The sequence below is a fragment of the Arvicanthis niloticus genome, chromosome 22, assembly GCF_011762505.2.
Source record: "Arvicanthis niloticus isolate mArvNil1 chromosome 22, mArvNil1.pat.X, whole genome shotgun sequence".
In the NCBI taxonomy this organism is placed as follows: domain Eukaryota; kingdom Metazoa; phylum Chordata; class Mammalia; order Rodentia; family Muridae; genus Arvicanthis; species Arvicanthis niloticus.
The window spans coordinates 12,499,680-12,520,747 of record NC_133429.1 but is presented as its reverse complement, the minus strand read 5'-3'; the positions used below and the strand labels follow the sequence as shown (position 1 = coordinate 12,520,747).

Here is a 21,068-nt window from a genome sequence, read left to right as displayed (position 1 = left end):
GAGTCTTTATCTCTAGGATGAGAAAGCTTGTAAACGGTGGCCTATGTCCTGGAGCTTTTGAGATTACTGAGATAGTACAAAATGTCAACCTTTAGAACTTGAGAGTACTGTCTCTTCTAGTCTTGCTGTGTGTGCACGCACAAGCCATCCGGCATGCAGCAATAGGCGGACCATATCCAAATCTTCCTTTACCACAGCTAGCTCTTCTCCAGCACTCAGACTGGGCCTGCATTCGCTGTAGGTTCTATGTATTCATTGGTATTACTATACAAGCTCCTATCAACACAGACTTCCTACACAAGGCTAGCTGAAAGCCACCCAAGATCTACAGAGAAGCAAGCCCTGTAATTATGGTCCCGTGGATGTTCCAGAAGAGTGATGATTTCCTGTGATCTCAACTATGACTAATTGTGTGTAAGGGAGCTCTTACATCTTCCTGAAGCAGCCAAGCTCAGAAACCTACTGGACCTACTCAGACTAGAGCCGACTGTTATCTAGGCACACAGAGGAGCATTCAGATTTTTTTTTTTTTTTAAACTAGTAAGTGACAGGACTGGACTGGAGAGATAGCTCACCTGTTGAATACTTGCTACTCTTCAGAGGGCCAGATTTTGGTTCTCAGCATTCAAATCAAGGAAGGAACAGCCTTCTGTAAAAACAGCTTCAGATCTGATGTCTCTGGCCTCTAAGAACACCTGCACTCACCTGAACACACTCACACACAGAGTATGGTGAAGGGCATGGATTGACTGCTCGTCTGGAGGAGCCAGGTTCAAATCCCAGCACCCATATGGCAGCTCACAACTCTTTGTAACTCCAGGATCTGACACTCTCACATAGACATATGCAGGCAAAATGCCAATGCACATAAAGTAAAGGTAAATAAATTTTTAAAAAGATTGTTAAAAAAAACCATTATTTTACAATGAAACTACTATTATATCCTCACTCACTGATAGTGTATGTTGAACCCCCAGACACCCTCATTCTGTTTTCTCAAGCCTCCCTCCTCCAGTTGGACTCTTCTGACCCTTGAAATAGGTTACTTCTACCTTAATTTAGTGTGTGTGTGTGCGTATGCTTGTGAAGAAAAGTTTGAAGAGTTGGTTCTCTTCTATGACATGGGTCCCAGGGATCAAACTCAGGTTGTTAGGTTTGGTGGCGAATGCTCTTACTTGCCCTCTAACCTACCCAAAGGGGGCGGAAATTCAGTAATGTGTGAATAGCAACACTTATCTTTCAATAAAAGGGGTTAGTTGGGAAATAATGTTCTTTCTTTAAAATTGAAATTAGATTTTTTTTAGTGGTGCATATCTTTAATTTTCTAAATATTTATTTATTTCATTTATATGAGTACATTGTAGCTGTCTTCAGACACACCAGAAGAGGGCATCGGATCCCATTACAGATGGTTGTGAGCCACTATGTGGTTGCTGGGAATGGAACTCAAGACCTCTGGAAGAGCAAACAGTCAGTGCTCTTAGCCGCTGAGCCATCTCTCCAGCCCAAAATTCGGTTTTTCAAGTTTCTTTTCTTCCTTCTTTTTCTTCTTCTTTCTTTATTAACTTAGTTATTTACTTGGGTTTATGAGACAGTTTCTCTGTGTAGCCTTGTCTGTCCTTGGATGGCCTGGAACTCAGAGATCAACTTGCCTATGCCTTCTGAGTGCTGGAATTAAAGGCGTTCACCACCACACCTGACGGATAGTAGATTTTTTTCTTTCTTATATCTTCTGATTATGGTTTGCCCTTGAACTATCTCATTCTTACCCATCCAAATCCACATTAGAATAGCAACAAACAAAAAATGGGAAAATGAGCCAAAGAAAAAGCATAAGAAACAATACAGACACTGACACATGTATTCACACAGAGAGAAACCAGAAATCCCATAAATATTATAAATTGGAAACCAGAACATATAGGTAAAAGACCTGTTACATGAGACAAAACCCCTTTCAAAATAACCATTGAATTCATTTAACATTGGCCATTACAGTACAAGAGACTTGCCTTATGGGTCATTTGTAGCTGCTGCTTCTTCTTTGTCTTAGCCTTTGTCTTCTTCTCCTACTAACCCTAACCCTAACCCTAACCCTAACCCTAACCCAAAACCAAACCCTAACCCTAACCAACCCTAACCCTAACTCTTACTCAAAAGAGGACATGGCGGCTTCCGCGGAGGAGACCTGCAGTCATGGTCCAGGCCGCGGTCCAGGACCTTTGCCTCGGTGGAGGCCGCCGGGCTTCTGGAGGTAAAGTTGAAGACAGGGAGAGGATCCCCATCGCCAAGCTGGGCCTCCTGGTTAAGGACATGAAGATCAAGTTCTTGAAGGAGAGCTACCTGATCTCCCTGCCCAAAGGAATCTGAGATTATTGACTTTTTCCTGGGTGCATCTCTAAAGGATGATGTTCTGAAAAATCATGTCAGTGCAGAAGCAGACTTGGGTTGGACATTGGACCAGGTTCAAGGCTTTCGTCCCTGTTGGGGACTACAATAGTCACATTGGTCTTGGTGTTAAGTGCTCCAAGGAGGCTACCACTGCCATCCGAGGGGCCATCATCTTGGCCAAGCTTTCTGTCATCCCTGTGGGGAGAAGCTACTTTGGAAACAAGATTGGTAAGCCCCACACTGTTCCATCCAAGGTGACAGCTTGCTGTGGCTCTGTGTGGGTGTGTCTCATCCTTGACCTCAGAGGCACTGACATTGTCTCTGCTCCTGTGCCCAAGAAGCTACTGATGATGGCAGATATTGATGACTGCTGCACGTCAGCCAGGGCCCGCACTGCCACCCTGGGCAACTTTGACAAGGCCACCTTTGATGCCATCTCCAAGACCTACAGCTACCTGATTCCCGACCTCTGGAAAGAGACTGTGTTCACCAAGTTTCCTTGTCAGGAATTCACCGATCATCTTGTGAAAAACCACACCAGAACCTCTCTCTGTTCAGAGGACCCGCTCCAGCTGTGTCTACCACATAAGGGTTTTTAATACAAGCAAAATAAATGAATTAAGTCTATTTTTTTTAAAAAAAGAAACCTGGATATATATATATATATATATATATATATATATATATATATATATATATAATTTAAATATATTTTATATTTTAATATATGTATTATATAAATGTATAAATGGCAAAAATTATTTTAAAATAAGCTTACTGATCTTTCAAAGATAAGAAAGAACCAGCTCTCTCTCTCTCTCTCTCTCTCTTTTTTTTTTTTTTTTTTTTTTTTTTTTTGGTTTTTTGAGACAGGGTTTCTCTGTGTAGCCCTGGCTGTCCTGGAACTCACTCTGTAGACCAGGCTGGCCTCGAACTCAGAAATCCACCTGCCTCTGCCTCCCAAGTGCTGGGATTAAAGGCGTAGGCCACCACTGCCCGGCAAGAACCAGCTCTTTAATCCTCTAAATACTTACATAACTAGAAATGGGGGCTTGAACTTAGTGTTCCTTTTGCCGACTTTTGTGGTTCCCTATTCTCAGAAAATGCAGTCTTCCACCTGAAGCTGGGCACCATCTGATTTAGACACCAGCACATCTGTTGCTTAAGATTTTCCTGGATAATTTCTGTTGCGACTGCGGACAGTGAACTTCTGCAAAAGTCAGTCTGTCCCTCATGGAGCCTCTCTGTGGAGCCGCTGGCTGTCTACTCAGCTCGCTTCTAAACTGCAGGGCAATATTGGCCTGTCTCATGCTCCTTCTAAAGAAAAAAGCCTGTTTTATATGTACTAGGTGGCCATGTCTCAGAGGCAGCTGTGTCTCAGAGGCAGCTGTGCCTCAGACCTCCTGTATTTTATGCACGGCATGGCTAGGTTTGCTGTTTGATTTTGGTGTTGATTCAGGGTCGTTCTAACCTAGGAAGGATTCTAGGAATGCATTTGAAGGTGGGCCAAGGTCCATCATGGTAGCCAACATCTCCAGCAAATACAGGACAACTCATCTTGTTTCCTCTTCAACTACACCAGAACCTGAGGAGAAAAGATCCTGGGTTCAAAGCCAACTGGATCATGTGGCAAGTCCTCGACTGAAAAACAGGGAAAGACAGGAAAGGAAAGAGTATGTGGCTGGCATTTTCCTGGGGAAAGACCTCCAGGTGTCTATCAGATTCTGGAAGAATAGATGGGGTTTCTCTGTGTAGCCCTGGCTATCCTGGTACTCATTCTGTCCTGGCTGGCCTCGAATTTAGAGATTTGCCTGCCTCTGCCTCCCAGGGCTGGGATTAAAGGTGTGAGCCATCAGTGCCTGACCTTGTTAATAAGATCTTTGACCTCCCTCCTAAAAGAATCCTTACAACGCCTTTTCTAGTTGTCTAAAACATTCTGCACTCTAGCTTCAGAGTACCTTTGAGGCACTTCTCGTTGTTTTTCTTTCTTTGTGAAGATCTAAAAAGTATTTATCTCATTATTTTTAATTGAAAATAGATTTTTTTTTCATACAGTGTATTCTGATTACAGGTTCTCCTCTCCCCAAAGATTCTCCCTACTTTAAAAATCCACACCCTTTCATTAGAAAACAGGCATCTGACAAAAGAAAAGAAACAAAATAAAACAAGAAATACAAGAAAAACACATGCTGGGCAGTGGTGGCGCATGCCTTTAATCCCAGCACTTGGGAGGCAGAGGCAGGTGGATTTCTGAGTTCGAGGCCAGCCTGGTCTACAGAGTGAGTTCCAGGACAGCCAGGGCTACACAGAGAAACCCTGTCTTGAAAAACAAAAAACACACACAAATGCGTATACGTATATATGTACATACATATATATGTAACCTACAGACATATATCCACACATAGAAAAACCCCATAAAGAAACAAAATCAGAAACCATAATATAATAAAATAAAAGCCTAGACCAAAGGAAAAAAAAAAGTAACCCCCCCCCAATACCACTGACTTGGCTATTAACTGCTGGGCAAGTAGTTTATATACCCTTAAGTGTGGTTTGTATACCCAGGGAGATTCTGGTGGAGAAAACTAATTCTTTTGGGAATGTTATCAGTTGGATAGATAGCTTCTGGTTAGGAGCTTGAGTCTGCTCATCACTTTATCTGGTTTAGACCTGTGTGGGTGCTGCGCATGCTCCCATAGTCTCTGTAAGTTCACCTGTGTTAGCCTTGCTGCACAAAATCTTATTCCATTAGTGTCTTCTGTGCTCACGGGCTCTTAGGAAAGAAAAATTGCATTTCTCTTTTCTAATCTGGAATACAATGAACACAGCAAGTGTATTCGGCAGCTTCAGTGAAGATGCTTCAGCACGTTTTTATAGGTTGACCATAATCTTTCCTCTGAGACCAGGTCATTTATAGCCCAGTCTGTCCCATAACTTACTATGTACCTAACTATAACATCGATGACTTCTGATCCCCCTGCCTCCACCTCTCATGTGCTTAGATTACAGACTTGTACCATCATGCCCAGTTTTATGCAGTGCTGAGAATTGAACCCAGGGCTTTCTTGCTTGTTGGACACTCTACCAACCAAACTACTTCTCTCTGGTCTGTCCTCAACATCTTTGCTAGTTTAGTTATGTATTTGCTCTTTTATTTATTTATTTATTTATTTATTTATTTATTTATTTATTTTGAGGTTATCACTAAAGCAATCATCTGTGTCAGCCTCCAGAGTGCTGGGATTATATGAGTGTATCACCACACTCTGTTAAAACCCTAGTGTTCTTGCATTCATTTAAAATGCTGCCAAGCCCAAGACAAAAGACCAGCTTCTATGGAGTCATTGGGACTGGGCTAGCTCCTGCCTCCTCATCCTCTTCCAACTTGATTTCTTATCCACCTTTCCTTCCCTACTCTCCCATGTTTATTTTCTCTAACCTTTGCTTTGAACCTTGAGTACGCTAGATCTCCGTCCCATCCACTATCCCTCTCCCCACTTGCACTCCTCTCTCTGTGTCTCATTGCTCTTGCAATGTTGCCCAGACTAGCCTGGAAGTCATTATGTAGCTCAGACTAGCTTCAAAGATGAAGGCAAGTTTTTCCTTAGTTGCACGAATTGCTGGGCTTACAGTTGTGAGGCGTCCTGCGCTGAGATAGAATCTCAGCTATGCTGCTTAAACTGGCTTTGAACTTGAAGTCTTTCTGTTATCCAAACATGGGATTACAGGCCTGTGCCACTGGAGGCTATGATGTGCTTGTTTTTTTGTTTGTGACAGTGTTTCTCTATGTAGCCCTGGCTACCCTGAAATTCACTCCTTAGACCAGGATAGCCTCCAACTCACAGAAAAATCTTTCTTTAATCCTATAACTCCTAGGATCAAAGGTATGTACTACCATGCCCAGTTTTTAAAATATATTATTAATTCTCCCGAATTAGAGAGAGAAAATTTATTCTTCCTGAATTAGAATTCATCCTGAGATTTGTCTCTTAGACACAGTGCAATGCCTGCAGAGTAAAGAGCATATATATATATATGTTCTTTACTCTGCAGGTGTTCTTTTGTGTATCTTTTGTGATATATATATATATCAAATAAACTGTGTGTCTCCAACATGGGTGAAGACTTGGTGGGGCATGGGTTCCAATCAAAATAAATCAACATGAGTGATGAGTGTTCTATTTTTGTTACTTTAATGTCTACATTTGAGAAGAGGAGCTGTTCATAGTATTTGCATGAAAAAGTCTCATCTAAGAACAGGTTCCCTATCAAAGGCGTGAACACACGCCCTTCTCAATCTCCCACCCACAAGGTTTACTGATTTTGTTGGTTTGTTTGTTGTTTAGATACACGCCCAGCCAAAGGGGAGAGTACTTAAAGGCCAGAGAAGGAGCTTGTCCCAGTCTTGCACTATCGGACACTGCGAGGGACAGGTAAGTGAACTGGGTGTATGGGAAGGCTGTACTGAGAAGATCTGGAACAATCCTAGTGTTTCCATAGATAGGAGTCACCAAAAGCCACTTTAACCTTACAGCTAAGTAAAGAGCTATCTGTCCTTCATCCATGCCTGCAGTGTCTGATGAATGATCAGCTCTCCAGAGACTGGATTATTCAGGGGACCTTCCGTGTGAAGCAATCTCAATGCCAAGGCAATGCCAAGGAAAGAGAAAGAGAAAGAGAAAGAGATTAGCCTAGATTTCTAGGTCTTTCTCCTACTTGTCCTGCTTCTTCTCTCTCTGTCTCTCTCTCTCTCTCTCTCTCTCTCTCTCTCTCTCTCCCTCTCCCTCTCCCTCTCTCTCCCTCTCTCCCCCCCCCCTCTCTCTCTCTCTCTCTCACATACACACACACACACACACACACACACACACACACACACACATTATTTTCTATGTTTGAGTGTTTAGCCTTTGTATGTCAATCTGCAGCCCTAAACTACCTGGAGAAACCAGGAGATGGAGAGCATCAGGCTGGGCACCACCATGTAGCAGCTAGGAGTCTTCTGGAAGAGCAGCCAGTGTTCTTAACTTCTGAGTCATCTCCCCAGTCCTTTTCTTTTTTTGAGATGTAGTAGCCCTTTTCTTGTGATGTGGCCCAGGTTCTCCTTACATGTACAGTGGTCTTCCTGCCTCTACTGAGTAAAGTATAAGCCTGATACTAAGTGTGATACTAGGACCAGCAATTTCAATCTTTTGAAGGTGTCAGTTCTCTCTTTCACTGTGTTTCAAGTTCAGGGATAGAATGTAGGTCATCAGGTTTGACCGTCAGTGTCTTGACTTGGTCTCAAGTCTCCTATACTCCCTCTTGAATGAACTGTGGGAACTAAGGTTTATGCTGGTCACCAAAAGCTATCATGCAGAGGCTGGGGCTGTAAGTCTTGAAGGAAGGGTTACAGTCAAGTGCTTATGTGGTTTATTGTGGGGAGGTTGAGGTAAAGGGCTCCAAGGGCAGGCTGTTGAGAAGTCCATAGTCTAGAGTGTGAAGTCCAAAATTGAGTATTATTTATTAAGATATATTAAGTGAGAAAAGAGGGGAGATTAAGAGATACAGGTCAGAGGTTTCTGGATGGGTTTAAGCAAATCAGAGAAGTTGAGCAGAGTGAGGAGGGGAGAATGCAGTGGGGGTCGGGTGCTGAGCCTTGAGTTTGATTCTAATGCTCCGGTCCAGAGAAATGCAAACTATTACATGTCCTTTCAAAATAATAGCCCCTGGTGTCTTACTTGGTCACAGCAAGAAATGGAATTATGTAGGCACTGTGTCTTTTAAAAAAATCCCCTTTGTAGCACTTCCTTAAAAATAGCTATTTAATGCAACTCTGCCAGGGTGTTGATAGCGTCCTTGACATTGCAGTACTGATATCATAACTTTGGCTTCCTGGTAAGTGTTCAGTTTATGTCTTCCTTGAACCCTTTGTGTTAACTGTTCTATTTTCACCTTCGGATGAATGTCTCTTGGGCTATTGTCTTATTGTCTGTTCAGCTTCAAACCAGTAAGCATCTGTTGATAGACTGCTGGGATTGGAATGCAGGCTTGAGGGGATCCAGCTGTAGACGCTGTGGGTCTTTACAGCACAAACTTTAATTAAACTGATTATGCTCCTTTATTTACAGTTCATTGAAACCTTGTTTTGGAGATTATAGTTTAAAAGTCATGAATGGCTTTTCAAAATTACCTAACGCTGATAGTATTCATTTGATGGGGTGGGTTAGTGCACGACAACTATCTCAGCATTTGGGAGGCTGATACAGGAAGATTGGCAAGTTCAAGACCAGTCTGGACTACAGAATGAGTGTGTGATCTTAGACCAGGCTACACAGTCATTGTCTGAAAAGAGCAAAGAAACTGAATGAATAAAGAACATAGCCTAAACTATGATTTATGAATGTTCTTATGTTTGAAGTGATCTAGTGCAAAGATGATGTATTGTGATCTCACTGTATTAATCAGCATTAAGTGCTGATTAATATTAAATAATACTAAAGAGTATCAACTATGATTACAGGATAAGAACTTGAGCCTCTGCACTTTTATCTTAGGTGGCTTTTCTTTGTTACGCCATTCAGCAAGTCACACGGGGACGGAAAACTTAAAAAGGCGTTGTTCGTCTCTGACAACTGGTGTCTTAGAGAAAATATAAATCCCTAGAAGGGATAGATATCGTGAATCTTTCTTTCTTGAGGAAAAAAAAAATCACAGCCTCTAACTCTCAGAAACCCTATGGGCTCAGCCTTCCAAGCACCATGCCCAGTTTATAAAACAAGTCATTGGAATTAAATCTTAAATATGCTTCAGTTATTTCCATATTATCAGTGATATCAGCCGTCTTCACATTTAAGAAGTTAAAGGAGCTGAGTCTGGCTCTGCAGGTGAAAGTGCTTGCACCATGAGCAAGAGAGAGGACCAGAGTTTAAATTTGCAGAACTCGTACTCACGTGCTAGTTAGGTTTTTTTGCTGCCTGGGTACAAACTAGAGTCATCTGGGAAGAAGAAATTTAATTGAGGAAATGCCTTAATGAAGTTGGCTTATGGATAAGGCTGTAGATTAATTTTTTATTGATTAATGATTTACGTGAGAGGGGCTTTGACCACTGCAGGTGATGCCACCCACCTTGGCAGGTGATCCAAGGTGATCTTCTGTAGTGTTTGTCCCGACAACCATGGATGATGTCATAGAAAGGTTAGATGAAATAAATCCTGTCTCTCAAGTTGCTTTGGTTAGGGTGTTTTTTCCTAGTACTAGAAACCAAACTAGCACAACTGGTCAGGGTATGGTGGCCTCCTGTAATCTTGAGACTGGCACTTGAGGCAGAGGCAGCACCAACTGGTTAACTAGACCCAATTAGCAAGCTCTGGGGCTCAAGTCAGAGATCCTGCTTTTTTATATAAGGAAGGAGTGGTAGAGGAAGGCACTGGCATCAACTTCTGCTCTCTATATATGTGAACAGCTACACGTGCATGCTTGCTCACACACACACACACACACACACACAAAATGACAGAAAAGTGAAATATTCAGATGGTGGCTTCTTGCATTTATAACATTAAAAAAATATTTTCCGGGCAAGATGTTCATTTAGAATCAAATTAAAAATTACCTTTCTAGCCGGGCAGTGGTGGCACATGCCTTTAATCCCAGCACTTGGGAGGCAGAGGCAGGTGGATTTCTGAGTTCGAGGCCAGCCTGGTCTACCGAGTGAGATCCAGGACAGCCAAGGCTATACAGAGAAACCCTGTCTCGAAACCCCCTTCCCCCCCCAAAAAAATTACCTTTCTTTTAAGGTCATATCAGTAATCCTAGCACACAACAGTCTGAGTCAGGAGGATTGGAGGTCATTCTGGGTTACAGGATGAGACCTGGTCTCAAAAAAGTAAAAGCAAAAGACAATAAATGTTAAACCTATTTGGAATTGTTGTTTTAATTGGTCTTTCTTTCCTCCCTTCTCCAGAACTTGTGCAAGCCAGTACACACGTGCTTACTAGCTGCAAAGTTTCCTCAAGCCAAGATTCTTCAATTCATGAATAATGGTCAGTTGGCTTTTTTTTTTTTAATCTTAATTCTTAATTTTTGAAACTAATGTCTTTTCTTTTTGTATCGCATATTGGCCCTGTTGCAAGGATTGAATGAACTTGACCAAACACAGATCATTCTGCCTCCACTTGTATTACAAGACACATGCTATCACGCTCCTGTTGAAGCGGTGTTGGGAGGGGGGATTGAATTGTTAATTATGCCATATAAAATTTCATACTGTATAAAATTAATATGATTTTCATAGACTAAAAGATCAATACATAAAAACCCAACTAGGGAAATGGCGACAACACCTGAGCCACTTTTGATTGTCATGCCTGTAGCTATGGATAGCTAGCTTTTTCTTGGGAGAGCCCACGAAGCTGGTGAGCATTGTATGGAAAAGCAGAGCATCCTGCGATGGAAACTTGGCCAGTCTACGATGTCCATGGTGCTGAAGTTAACTCTTCTAGCAATCATCTCAAAACTCTTCCATTTGCCGTTGTTTCCACAGACTTGTTGCATCGAACAAGACAGTCTGGGTCAAGCGTTTGAAGACGCCTTTGAAGTATTGACTCAACAGCATTCAACTGGAGAAATTCAATACCCCCCAGGTAAAAATAAGTTGTCTACTCTCACCTCTTGGCACATCTGTGGCAAACAGGTACACATACATATGAGGAGTAATAGGAAACCTAACTAAAAAACTTGCAAAGCTGGGGAAAGGTGGTTTTCCTGTGGCTTCAAGGCTAGCCAACGTGCCCTTATTGACGAGTTCTAGGCCAATGAGACCCTATTTCAAAAAGTAGGGCTATTGAAGGATGATGGGTATCTGGAGGTTGACTTTGGCTGACACAAATGTGTACTCATGTACACTTGCATGTAGTACACAAACATGAAGGACAAACACTCATATCCATAAAATTGTAAAAGGTGATACGGTAGTACTCACACAAAGGGGTCATTATTTGAGATATGTAGCTAGACTCTGTCTCAAGACAAAGAATACACATAAAGTCTGCTTACTGATTGCTTATTACATCATCCCGACTTTCCATGAAGTGCTTCCTATAAAACAATATATATGTACATATGTGTGTATGTGTATGTATATTCTCTGTGCCATAATTAGAGTGGAGGTCATCAGACAATCTTGGGTGTCATTCTTGCCTCCCACTGTGTTTGGGTGAGAGTCTCAGGAAAAAAAAATCCCACTTTGTTATATATGTCAGGCCTTCCACTCACCCAAGACTTAGTCTGCATGGAAAAATGAATATTTTTTTATCCTTAACTTATTCTACAGATTATAACTTTTATTCTATAGACTCTTTGATCTTGATGAAATGCAGTATCTTGTCTGAGTTTTGCAGACAGTATTTCAGGGAGTTCCAGATTGACACTTGGGTACTATAGGTACATGGAATATTTTTTTCATAGAGGGAATGGGTTATAAAGAACAGTGTCCAGAATACAAAAATCCTAGGATAAATGCCATGGTATAAATACAAAGTGGTAAGAAAGCTTAAAAGGCAGTAATCAATAAAATAGATGTCACCCTGGGCTGCTTACAGATGTGTTTGTATATAAATGTGTGTGTGTGTGTGTGTGTGTGTGTGTGTGTGTGTGTGCCTGTAAACTCGGACTTATGAAATGTCTTTCTGCTCTGTTTTTATTTAGAACATAAAAATTACATGGCTATCATTAACCCTTATCCTCACGTCAGAGGCAACTCTAACTACTGTGGAATGTTACCCCCAGAGAACCCCTTCTATGACTGGAGAAGTGTAACAGTGAGTAGCTTTACTGAGATCAACTGCCCTGCATGGGAAGACTCATGACAACCATGCTTTTGGGTTAGAAGGAGTGGGTTTATTAAGTTTAAAGAAAATAGGAGTTAAAGGATGAGATAGCAGCAGAGAGAGGAAGCTGGAGAAGGTCTGAACAATAGCACTGTCACCTGGAGCCCCTGAAGGGGGCTCCAAGCAAGCATAACATTCTCCTGGGTAAGACTTCCAAGGAGCCATTCCCACTTTATATACATTATTTTTGTTTTGTTTTGAGACAGGGTTTCTTTCTCTATGTAGCCCTGGCTGTCCCAGAACTAACTCTGTAAACCAGGCCAGTCTCAACTTGCAGAGATCCACCTGCCTGTGCCTCCTGAGTGTTGGGATTAAAGGCCACCACCACCCAACTATAAACCATTTCTTTAGGAATTTGGGGTCCAACTTTGACCTCTCTCTTTTCAGATTGCCAGGTAAACTATGGGCTGTCTGGTCCTTTTTATTCATGGAATCTGGCAATATGGTTTACCTTCTTAACTCTGTAGGCTTCTTGCTGCTGGGGTTACAGTTGTGAGCTGCTGATTCCTGATTCTCAGATTCTCTTTTTCCCTGAGCATCTTTAGAAGAATAATCACGGCTGGCAGTGGTGGCAAGCCTTTTATCCCAGCATTCCAGAAGCAAGCAGAGGCAGGCAGATCTCTAAGTTCAAGTGCAGCCTGGTCTACAGAGTGAGTTTCAGGACAGCCGAAATAAAACAAAAGAACAATCACCTCTCTTTCTGAAGGGGGAGATGCTCATCCCGGCATGCTATCTGGCGGTAGCACTTTTGAGAAAGTAGCATTGGTCTTCAGTCACTGACTGGAGGACCAAAGGACAAATTCCCACCTAACATTAACACACATCACTGTCTTGTATATATAGAATGGTTCTGCAAACCTGTATTTGGAAGGAGGCTTCCATCAGTCCCTGCAGAACATAGCTGAAAGCCAGCTGGTACAAGCTCCCTTCTTCCAGCAAAAGGGAGGAAGAGGTATGTTGCTATGATACTCCTGACATGGGTTCAAAGGGATGTCATATATGTGTTTCTGGTTTTTTTTTTTTTTCTTTTATTATGTAGCCCAGGCTGGCCTAGAACTTCCTCTGTAGACCAAGTCATAACATGTCCAGAAGACAATAGATAGATGTTATCTTAAATCCAAGATATATGAGCAGATTTGGGGGTGGTAGGGTATACCAGCAGTTTTGGAATACACTATGCTAATTTCTCAAAGGTAAATTAGAATGTAGCCAAGAGTAGTTCAGCTACTGATGGACTGAGAGGAGGAGGATACAGCATGCTTAAGCTAATTCTGGGATCATGAAGTGACTGTCACTTTAGTTTCCTGGATTTCCCTTTCTAGTCATTTTTAGACACCAATGATTACATGATGAAAGACACTGACATTAGCACCTGATTTCATAACTGAAATTGACAATGTTGTTCATGAACAATGGTATGAAAACTTTTTTTTTTTTTTTTTTTTTTTTTTGGCATTTCTACTCCAGGACATCTTATGGCCCCTCCAGAGCTAGCCATTTAGTCTAAGTCAAGGCTACCAGGTTCCATAATACTACCTTTAGGGCTGAAGAGATGACAGCATTATATAGCACTGGATCTGGAGTTAGGGATGTTGGCAAGCTGCTGTATGGGTGCTGGGAATGGAACCTGAGTCTTTTCTGTTCTGCAAGCACACCAAGGGTCAGCTGAGCCAACCCTCCAGTCCCCTGTATGTTTCATGATGTGGTTGGACTTTAACTGAAGGCTGCCTGCCTTCAAATGGATCTCCAGATGAGGAGATCCAGGCTTCCTTTTTTTACCCCAGAGAACAGCTAAGAACATTTAATAATTTCTATATCATTTCGGTCCAGTACAAACTATAAGACCCATGGATCCTTCTGGCCTGCCAGTAACTGTGTCCCTAAGTCAGTGAGTGAGAGGAAGCAGGCTCAATGTAGCTTTCTGGGGCTCAGGGGGTCCTAGGGAACCGTCCAGGAAAGCCACAAAAGAATTAATGTCTCTTTTTCTCCCACAGTTTCAGGCAGGAGGAAGCTTCGGCTATTTGAATACCTTTTTGAATCCCTATGCAATTCGGAGATGGTGTCTTGCATTCAGTGGGTTGACAAAGCCAGAGGCATCTTTCAGTTTATATCAAAAAACAAAGAAAAACTCGCTGAACTTTGGGGGAAAAGAAAAGGCAACCGGAAACCCATGACTTACCAGAAGATGGCCAGAGCCCTGAGGAATTATGCCAGAACTGGGGAGATCACAAAAATCCGGAGAAAACTGACCTACCAGTTCAGCGAAGCTGTTCTCCACAGACTTGCTCCGTCGCACTTCCTGGGAAAAGACCTCTCCTCACAATATGGCCAGCCTGATCAGAGCTATCTCAGTTTAAACCACTGGAATGCAAGTTACTACGCTCATGCCAGTTACCAGAGCTGACTCCAGCTTCTTGCCTTGCTAGTGTCAGAGAACGCAAAGTTTAGAATTTTTCTGAAGCATTTTTCAGATTCCACACGGATGAGACAAAACCATGTAGAGAGAACTCTGCATAGAACATGTTTGGACTTTTTCTTGTCCTGACAACTTTCTTAGGTAGTGTTTACATCTTGGTGTTAAAGAGACCCTAGATGTTTCAGAAGGGTGCTTACAATTCCTGCAGATACTTTGCTATTTGTTATAAATGGGCTTAGTGTCCAGGGATTGGGTATCCAAGAACATCCTGGAGCCAGAATGTCTTTTCAGAAAAATACAGGGGAGAGAAGCACAGTGCCACTTAGTAATTTTAAATAAACTATCGAATTCGAAGCAACCCAAAGTGTGTGTAGACTGTTGCTATGTAAACATTTTTGTCTGGAGTTTGTCAGTATGGATGATTTTATAGGAATGATTTTGTTTATTGATGCTTGCTCGATTTGAGAAGGTTTGCCGCCGGGCCTGCCAGCCTGGTCTTCAGAGTGAGTTCCAGGACAGCCAGGACTACACAGAGAAACCCTGTCTCGAAAAACCAAAAAAAAAAAAAAAAAAAAAGTTTGCCGAGTAGCCTAAACTGTCCTTAAGTTGGTGAAATAACAAGCATGTGCCACCATACCAAGTTTACATTGATTTAAAAGCACTTTCTTGTCATGTACTCGGATGAAAAGTCATTCATGTGCCGCAATACAGAGGTTGTACCAAAATTTATGTTCGTGGCTTAAAATCACAGTGGAATGCTATTAATATAATCCAAGAGGCAGGTGGATTTCTGAGTTCGAGGCCAGCCAGGGCTACACAGAGAAACCCTGTCTCAAAAAAAAAAAAAAAAAAAAGATTACAGATATTTTCATTTGCCGGGAAGTGGTGACACACGCCTTTAATCCCAGCACTTGGGAGGCAGAGGCAGGTGGATTTCTGAGTTCGAGGCCAGCCTGGTCTACAGAGTGAGTTCCAGGACAGCCAGGGCTACACAGAGAAACCCGGTCCCGAAAAACCAAAAAAAAAAAAAAAAAAAAAAACAACAAAAAAAAAGCAAAAACAAAACAAAAAATATAATCCGATCTAATAATATTAGGTGATTACTGTGGCTTTATTTGCACTTTTCTGACTCTACACATGAGTATTTTGTTTTAGAGACACAATCTTACTTTGTAGCCTGGACGGCTTAGATGGAACTCACAGATCTTCAAGCATTGGTATTAAAGACATGTGCTTGTGTTTGGGGGCCATATTGAGGAAATTTCTGTTCAATCCACTGTCAGGAAAGTGCCTGTTCTAGTGGGTTTGGAGGGGGTTGTGTATCTGTTTTTGTTTTTCTGAGATTCTCTGTAGAGCTCAAGGACTGGCCTATATAATAAAGTGATCCACCTCCCTCTGTCTCCTGAGTCACCAGAACTGGCTTTAGGTCTTAAAAACAATCTATTTAAAATTGATTCTTAGGTATAAGAGTTCTTTTCTGTACTGGGATGGATTAGTTTTAACTGTCAACTGGATCAAATTAAGGAATTTCTAGAGTGCTGAGCTTGATCTAGGCCTACAATTCATTTCAGCTCTTTGGGAGGCTAAGGCAGAAAGGGGGTATAGTTTCTTTTTTTTTTTTTTTTTTTTTTTGGTTTTTCGAGACAGGGTTTCTCTGTGTAGCCCTGGCTGTCCTAGAACTCACTCTGTAGACCAGGCTGGCCTCGAACTCAGAAATCCGCCTGCCTCTGCCTCCCAAGTGCTGGGATTAAAGGCGTGCACCACCACTGCCCAGCAAGGAGTTGTCTGAATTGTAACTTGACCCAGCCTACCGTGGGCGACACCATTCTCTAGGCTGGACTTTGAACTGTGTAGAAGAAAGAAAGCTAGCAAGTAAGGGTGGTTCAAAGGTCGCTGCATCACTGAAGAGTGATGCGATAACTTGTGGGAGCTGTATCCTTGGAGCTCCCTATATGACATGCAGATAGCTTAATTGTCTCTTCCAGCAACTGTTACCCTTTCAGAGGGGTCTTTCAGAGGCCTCTTCTGTAAGCTTGAAGATTTTACTTACCTCTTGAGACTTATAAGTATCTTACTCCTGAGTCCTAATAAGCCTCCAACCTGAAGGGAATATTTCAATTCAGAGAAAATTGACAACAGATCTTTCCATTACCTATATAATCTTACATTAATAATGCTTTCAATTGTTAAGTATTCTACTAGGCTACTGTGAGCTTTCTTTTTTTTTTTTAATGTATTTATTTATTTATTTTTTGATTTTGTTCAAGACAGGGTTTCTCTGTATAGCCCTGGCTGTCCTGGAACTCACTCTGTAGACCACAATGGCCTCGAACTCAGAAATCTGCCTGCCTCTGCCTCCCAAGTGCTGGGATTAAAGGCATGCACCACCACCGCCCAGCTTTTAACCATGCTTTTACTAGAATTTTTTAAATAGAAGACAGTAAGTTTTGTGAGGATCTGAACAACAGGAAACTTGGATGCTGTTGACAGAAATTAGTACAGACATAGAAAAGAATGAGAATTTTCCTTATAAAACTAAAAAAGTAGACCACTATGGATGATGCAGAAATCCTGCTCTTGGGTATGTAGCTGAAATCAGTACACCAAAGAGATGTCTGGCTTCCCATAACCATTGAGATGGCATACACATGTATAAACATGCACACATAGTGTGCATTAAGACAGGACAGACATGGAAGCAGAGGTACTATTAGGGTAGAGAAGGAGAAACAGTAGGAGGGAGTAAAGATAATCAGTAATAACCAAGCGTTGTCTTGAGACAAGGTCTCTCTACATAGCCCTGTCGGTCCCAGCACTCACTAGAACAAACTGGAATCCTAACTCAAGATATCCTTCTGCCTTTTGCCTCCCCTGTGCTGGGATTTAGGGCGTGCACCACCACACTGTAATGATTGTTGTTGATTGTCTTGTTGATTTAATCTGGAATCAACTAGACATGCCCAGAGGGTATTTCTAGGGAGGATTAACTAGGGCGGGGGCGGGGCCGGGGTGGTGGAGAGGTGGGGCAGGTAGGTATGAAGATCCTCCCCCAAATGAAAATCTGTCTGAAGAGAAAACAGTGCTTTTTGCCTGACCACCCTCCTACTTGATGAAGCAAATGCATTCCGCCCCTGTCACTGCGACTGTTGCAGCCATCACTGCTGTCAGAACCCAGATTACAGTATCTCAATGTGGCTGTCAACAAGGCTTGGATCTTCAGCATCTAGCCTCCTGGGCTGGGCTGCATGCAGACAGCCGCTGCTGGGCTACTCAATTCATATCACGTGAGCAAATCTAATAAATTGCTTTAGAACGAGTACTCATCAGGTCTGCTTCCCTACAGTGCTTAACACACTCATCTATAAAATGTAGTAACGAAGCCCAGTGCTTTGTGCATTTAATGCATCTAATAAAATATTTGCAACAACATGGGTAAACCTTAGAAAACTGTTTGGTTTCGGTTTTGTTTTTCAAGACAGGGTTTTTCTGTGTAGCCTTGGCTGTCCTGGAGCAACAACAAAAAATCTGTTTTTGAGACAGTTTCAGTATATAGCCCTCCCAAACCTAGAACTGTGTAGACCATGCTGGCCTCAAGTTCACAATAAACAGCATGCTTCTACCTCCCCAGTGCAAGCATTAAAGGCGTGGGACACCATGCGAGTCAAACGTTAGGCACAGGAAGTAGGTGAAATACATCACTTTAATGACATCTAAAACATTGAATCACAGCACTAGAGTAGAACTGGGTCCTCAGGCTCCTTGAATACGGTTTGGAGAGGTGCTGGCTAACAAATAGAGTTGCAATTAGAAAAGTCCTGATGTTCTAGTCCACAGTAAGGTGACAGTTAATGAGGACATATTATATGTCAGGTAGCTCAGCTCTTCCGGAGAAACCAAGAATTTGTTTCTCGTTGGGCTGCGGCAGCCACCTTCCAGCTAACTCGCCAAAATGACGAACACAAAGGGAACCGAGGAGAAGCACTCGGTGTATGTTCTCTAGGCCTTTTAGGAAACATGGAGTTGTTCCTTTGCCCACATACGTGGTATTGTAAACATGAAGGGAATGGGCACTGTTCAAAAAGGAATACCCCATAAGTGTGTAACCGCGGCAAAACCGGAAGAGTCTACAGCGTCACCCAGCATGCCCTGGGCACCATTGTAAACAAGTTAAGGGCGGGATTCTGACCAAGAGCATCAGTGTGAGGACTGAGCATGTCGAGCACTCGAGGAGCAGACACTGCAGAAGCGGGGGAAGGAGAAGAAAACGCAAGCGAAAGAAAAGGGCACCTGGGTTCGGCTGAAACGCCTGCCTGCGCCACTCAGAGAAGCACACTTTGTGAGGACAAACGGAAGAGCCTGAGATGTTGGAGCCCGTTCCATATGGATTCATGGCCTAATGTGAAAAAAAAAAAAAGGACCCAGACTGAAAATAAAATTGGACACCCTGTGTTCGTATGCACACACAGGACATACTCACCAAGACACAGGTGCACATGCGCAAAAATAATAAAAAGCTGGAAAATAGAAACACTTTGTATATTTCAGAGTAGATACTTTAAACGCTCTTAAAACAAAGAATGGTATTTGAGGCAATGGAAATACGATAGTTTCCCCATCTTGGCCACTCCAAGATGGTTAGGCACATCAAACATAAATCTCACAGATAGAGAATAATTAAGTACACATACACGGTTTCCTGGCTATCCTTTGCCTGTGTTTTCTCTACACTTCCAGTCATAGGCTGTGACGCCAGAAGGTCTAAGGAAAATGGTGCTGTGGTACTAACCTTCTGAAGATTGCAACCACCATAAATCAGCTTGCAGTTCAATCTCCCAGGTAAGTGTGTAGTTGGGGGGATGGGTGGGTGGGTGGGTTATTTCCTATATTACAACTCAGCCACAGGGGGGCGCTGCCGCCCCACTGTCTCTTCTGCCCACTGCAAACGAAGTGGGTTTTTTTGTGTGTGTGTTTTTTTTTTTAATCTCTTGAGCTGATAAAAAGATTAGAGACCAGCAAACAGTACACCGAGGGAGGAACCTGAATGTGGGTGATTAGAACATAAAGTTCTGGCTTATTTTCCACAAGGCATAAGGAACCCTAGAAGGAAACGATTTACTTCTTACCCCCATTCGGCTTCATAATTCATCTGTGTTATCACAAAGTAGGGACGTTTTCTAACCTGCCTGAACCATCTTCAGATCGGGTTATAGAGCAGTGGTCCTCACCCTTCCTAGTGCTTTAACCCTTTACTACAACCCTCCTGTTGTGGTGACCCCCAACCAGAAAATTATTTCCTTGCTACTTCATCACTGCTGTGGCTTGTAATGTAGATATCAGATATGCGACTGCAAGGGTCATGATCCACAGATTGAGAATCATTGTTTCAGTGAACCTAAGGTACTAGGTGCATGAAAATCCCTGACTCAGTGTGTGTGTGTGTGTGTGTGACTGTGTGTGTGTGTGACTGTGTGTGTGTATGTACCCATAAGAAAACTTTCCAAAATATCCCCCAGAATATCTCCTCAAGCCTCAGAGTACAGACATGATAGGAACCCCTTCTGAAGTAGGGAAAGGTCATCCAGGAGAGGAGCAGGAAAGAACACCTGCTTAAAACAGACATTGCCCAAAAGGAGGAAGGAAATCAGAACTCCACTTCCAGTCTTTGGCTGTCCAATGTATTTACCACACACACACACACACACACACACACACACACACACACACCTATATCCAACTGCCAGGAGTTCTGCAAAAACATTCACTGGGCCTCCTTCATCCATGGCTGCATTTGCTCATGACTGTCCAGTGATGGACCACACAATATAGAGTCTAATTTGGAAAAGACAAGAGTCACAAACAAGCCCTAGTCCCCTGAGTGCATCTGTCTAATTGTAGGAATGGGGAGACTCCTGCCTGGGAGAGGACTGAGCTCTTGGCTGGCCATGTTTATGTATTGTCTTTTCTAAATGTCCTTTGTAGTTACTGTTGAGATGGTATGATGGCTTGTATGTGCTTGGCCCAGGGAGTGGCACTACTAGAAGGTATGGCCCTGTTTGAGTAGGTATGACCTTTTTGGAGTAGGCATGGCACTGTGGGTGTGGGTCTTGAGACCCTCATCCTAGCTGTCTGGAGGCCACTATTTTAGCAGCCTTTAGATGAAGATGTAGAACTCTCAGCTCCTCCTATACCATGCCTGCCTGGATGCTGCCATGTTCCTTGATGATAATGGACTGCACCTGTAGACCAACCCCAATTACATGTTGTTCTTTATAAGACTTGCCTTGGTCATGGTGTCTGTTCATAGCAGTAAAACCCTAAGACAGAAGGGTTCTCATTGAACCCAGGCTAGGCTCAAACTCCCTAAGTAGCAGAGGTTGGTTTTGAACTCCTG

At 42.6% G+C, this 21,068-nt stretch overlaps 1 protein-coding gene and 1 pseudogene across 1 annotated transcript; both read left to right on the top strand.

Annotated features, from left to right (window-relative positions):
- The first annotated feature begins 2,298 nt into the window (after positions 1-2,298).
- On the top strand, positions 2,299-2,980 carry LOC143435682 (small ribosomal subunit protein uS5 pseudogene; annotated as a pseudogene).
- A 5,164-nt stretch (positions 2,981-8,144) lies between these two features.
- On the top strand, positions 8,145-15,678 carry Spic (Spi-C transcription factor). Its single transcript, XM_076919925.1, has 6 exons — positions 8,145-8,268; positions 10,338-10,416; positions 10,917-11,016; positions 12,080-12,192; positions 13,105-13,213; positions 14,256-15,678. The coding sequence occupies exons 2-6, from the start codon at positions 10,414-10,416 to the stop codon at positions 14,663-14,665; spliced, it is 735 nt and encodes a 244-aa protein (XP_076776040.1). The 5' UTR covers positions 8,145-8,268; positions 10,338-10,413; the 3' UTR covers positions 14,666-15,678.
- Positions 15,679-21,068: the final 5,390 nt, after the last annotated feature.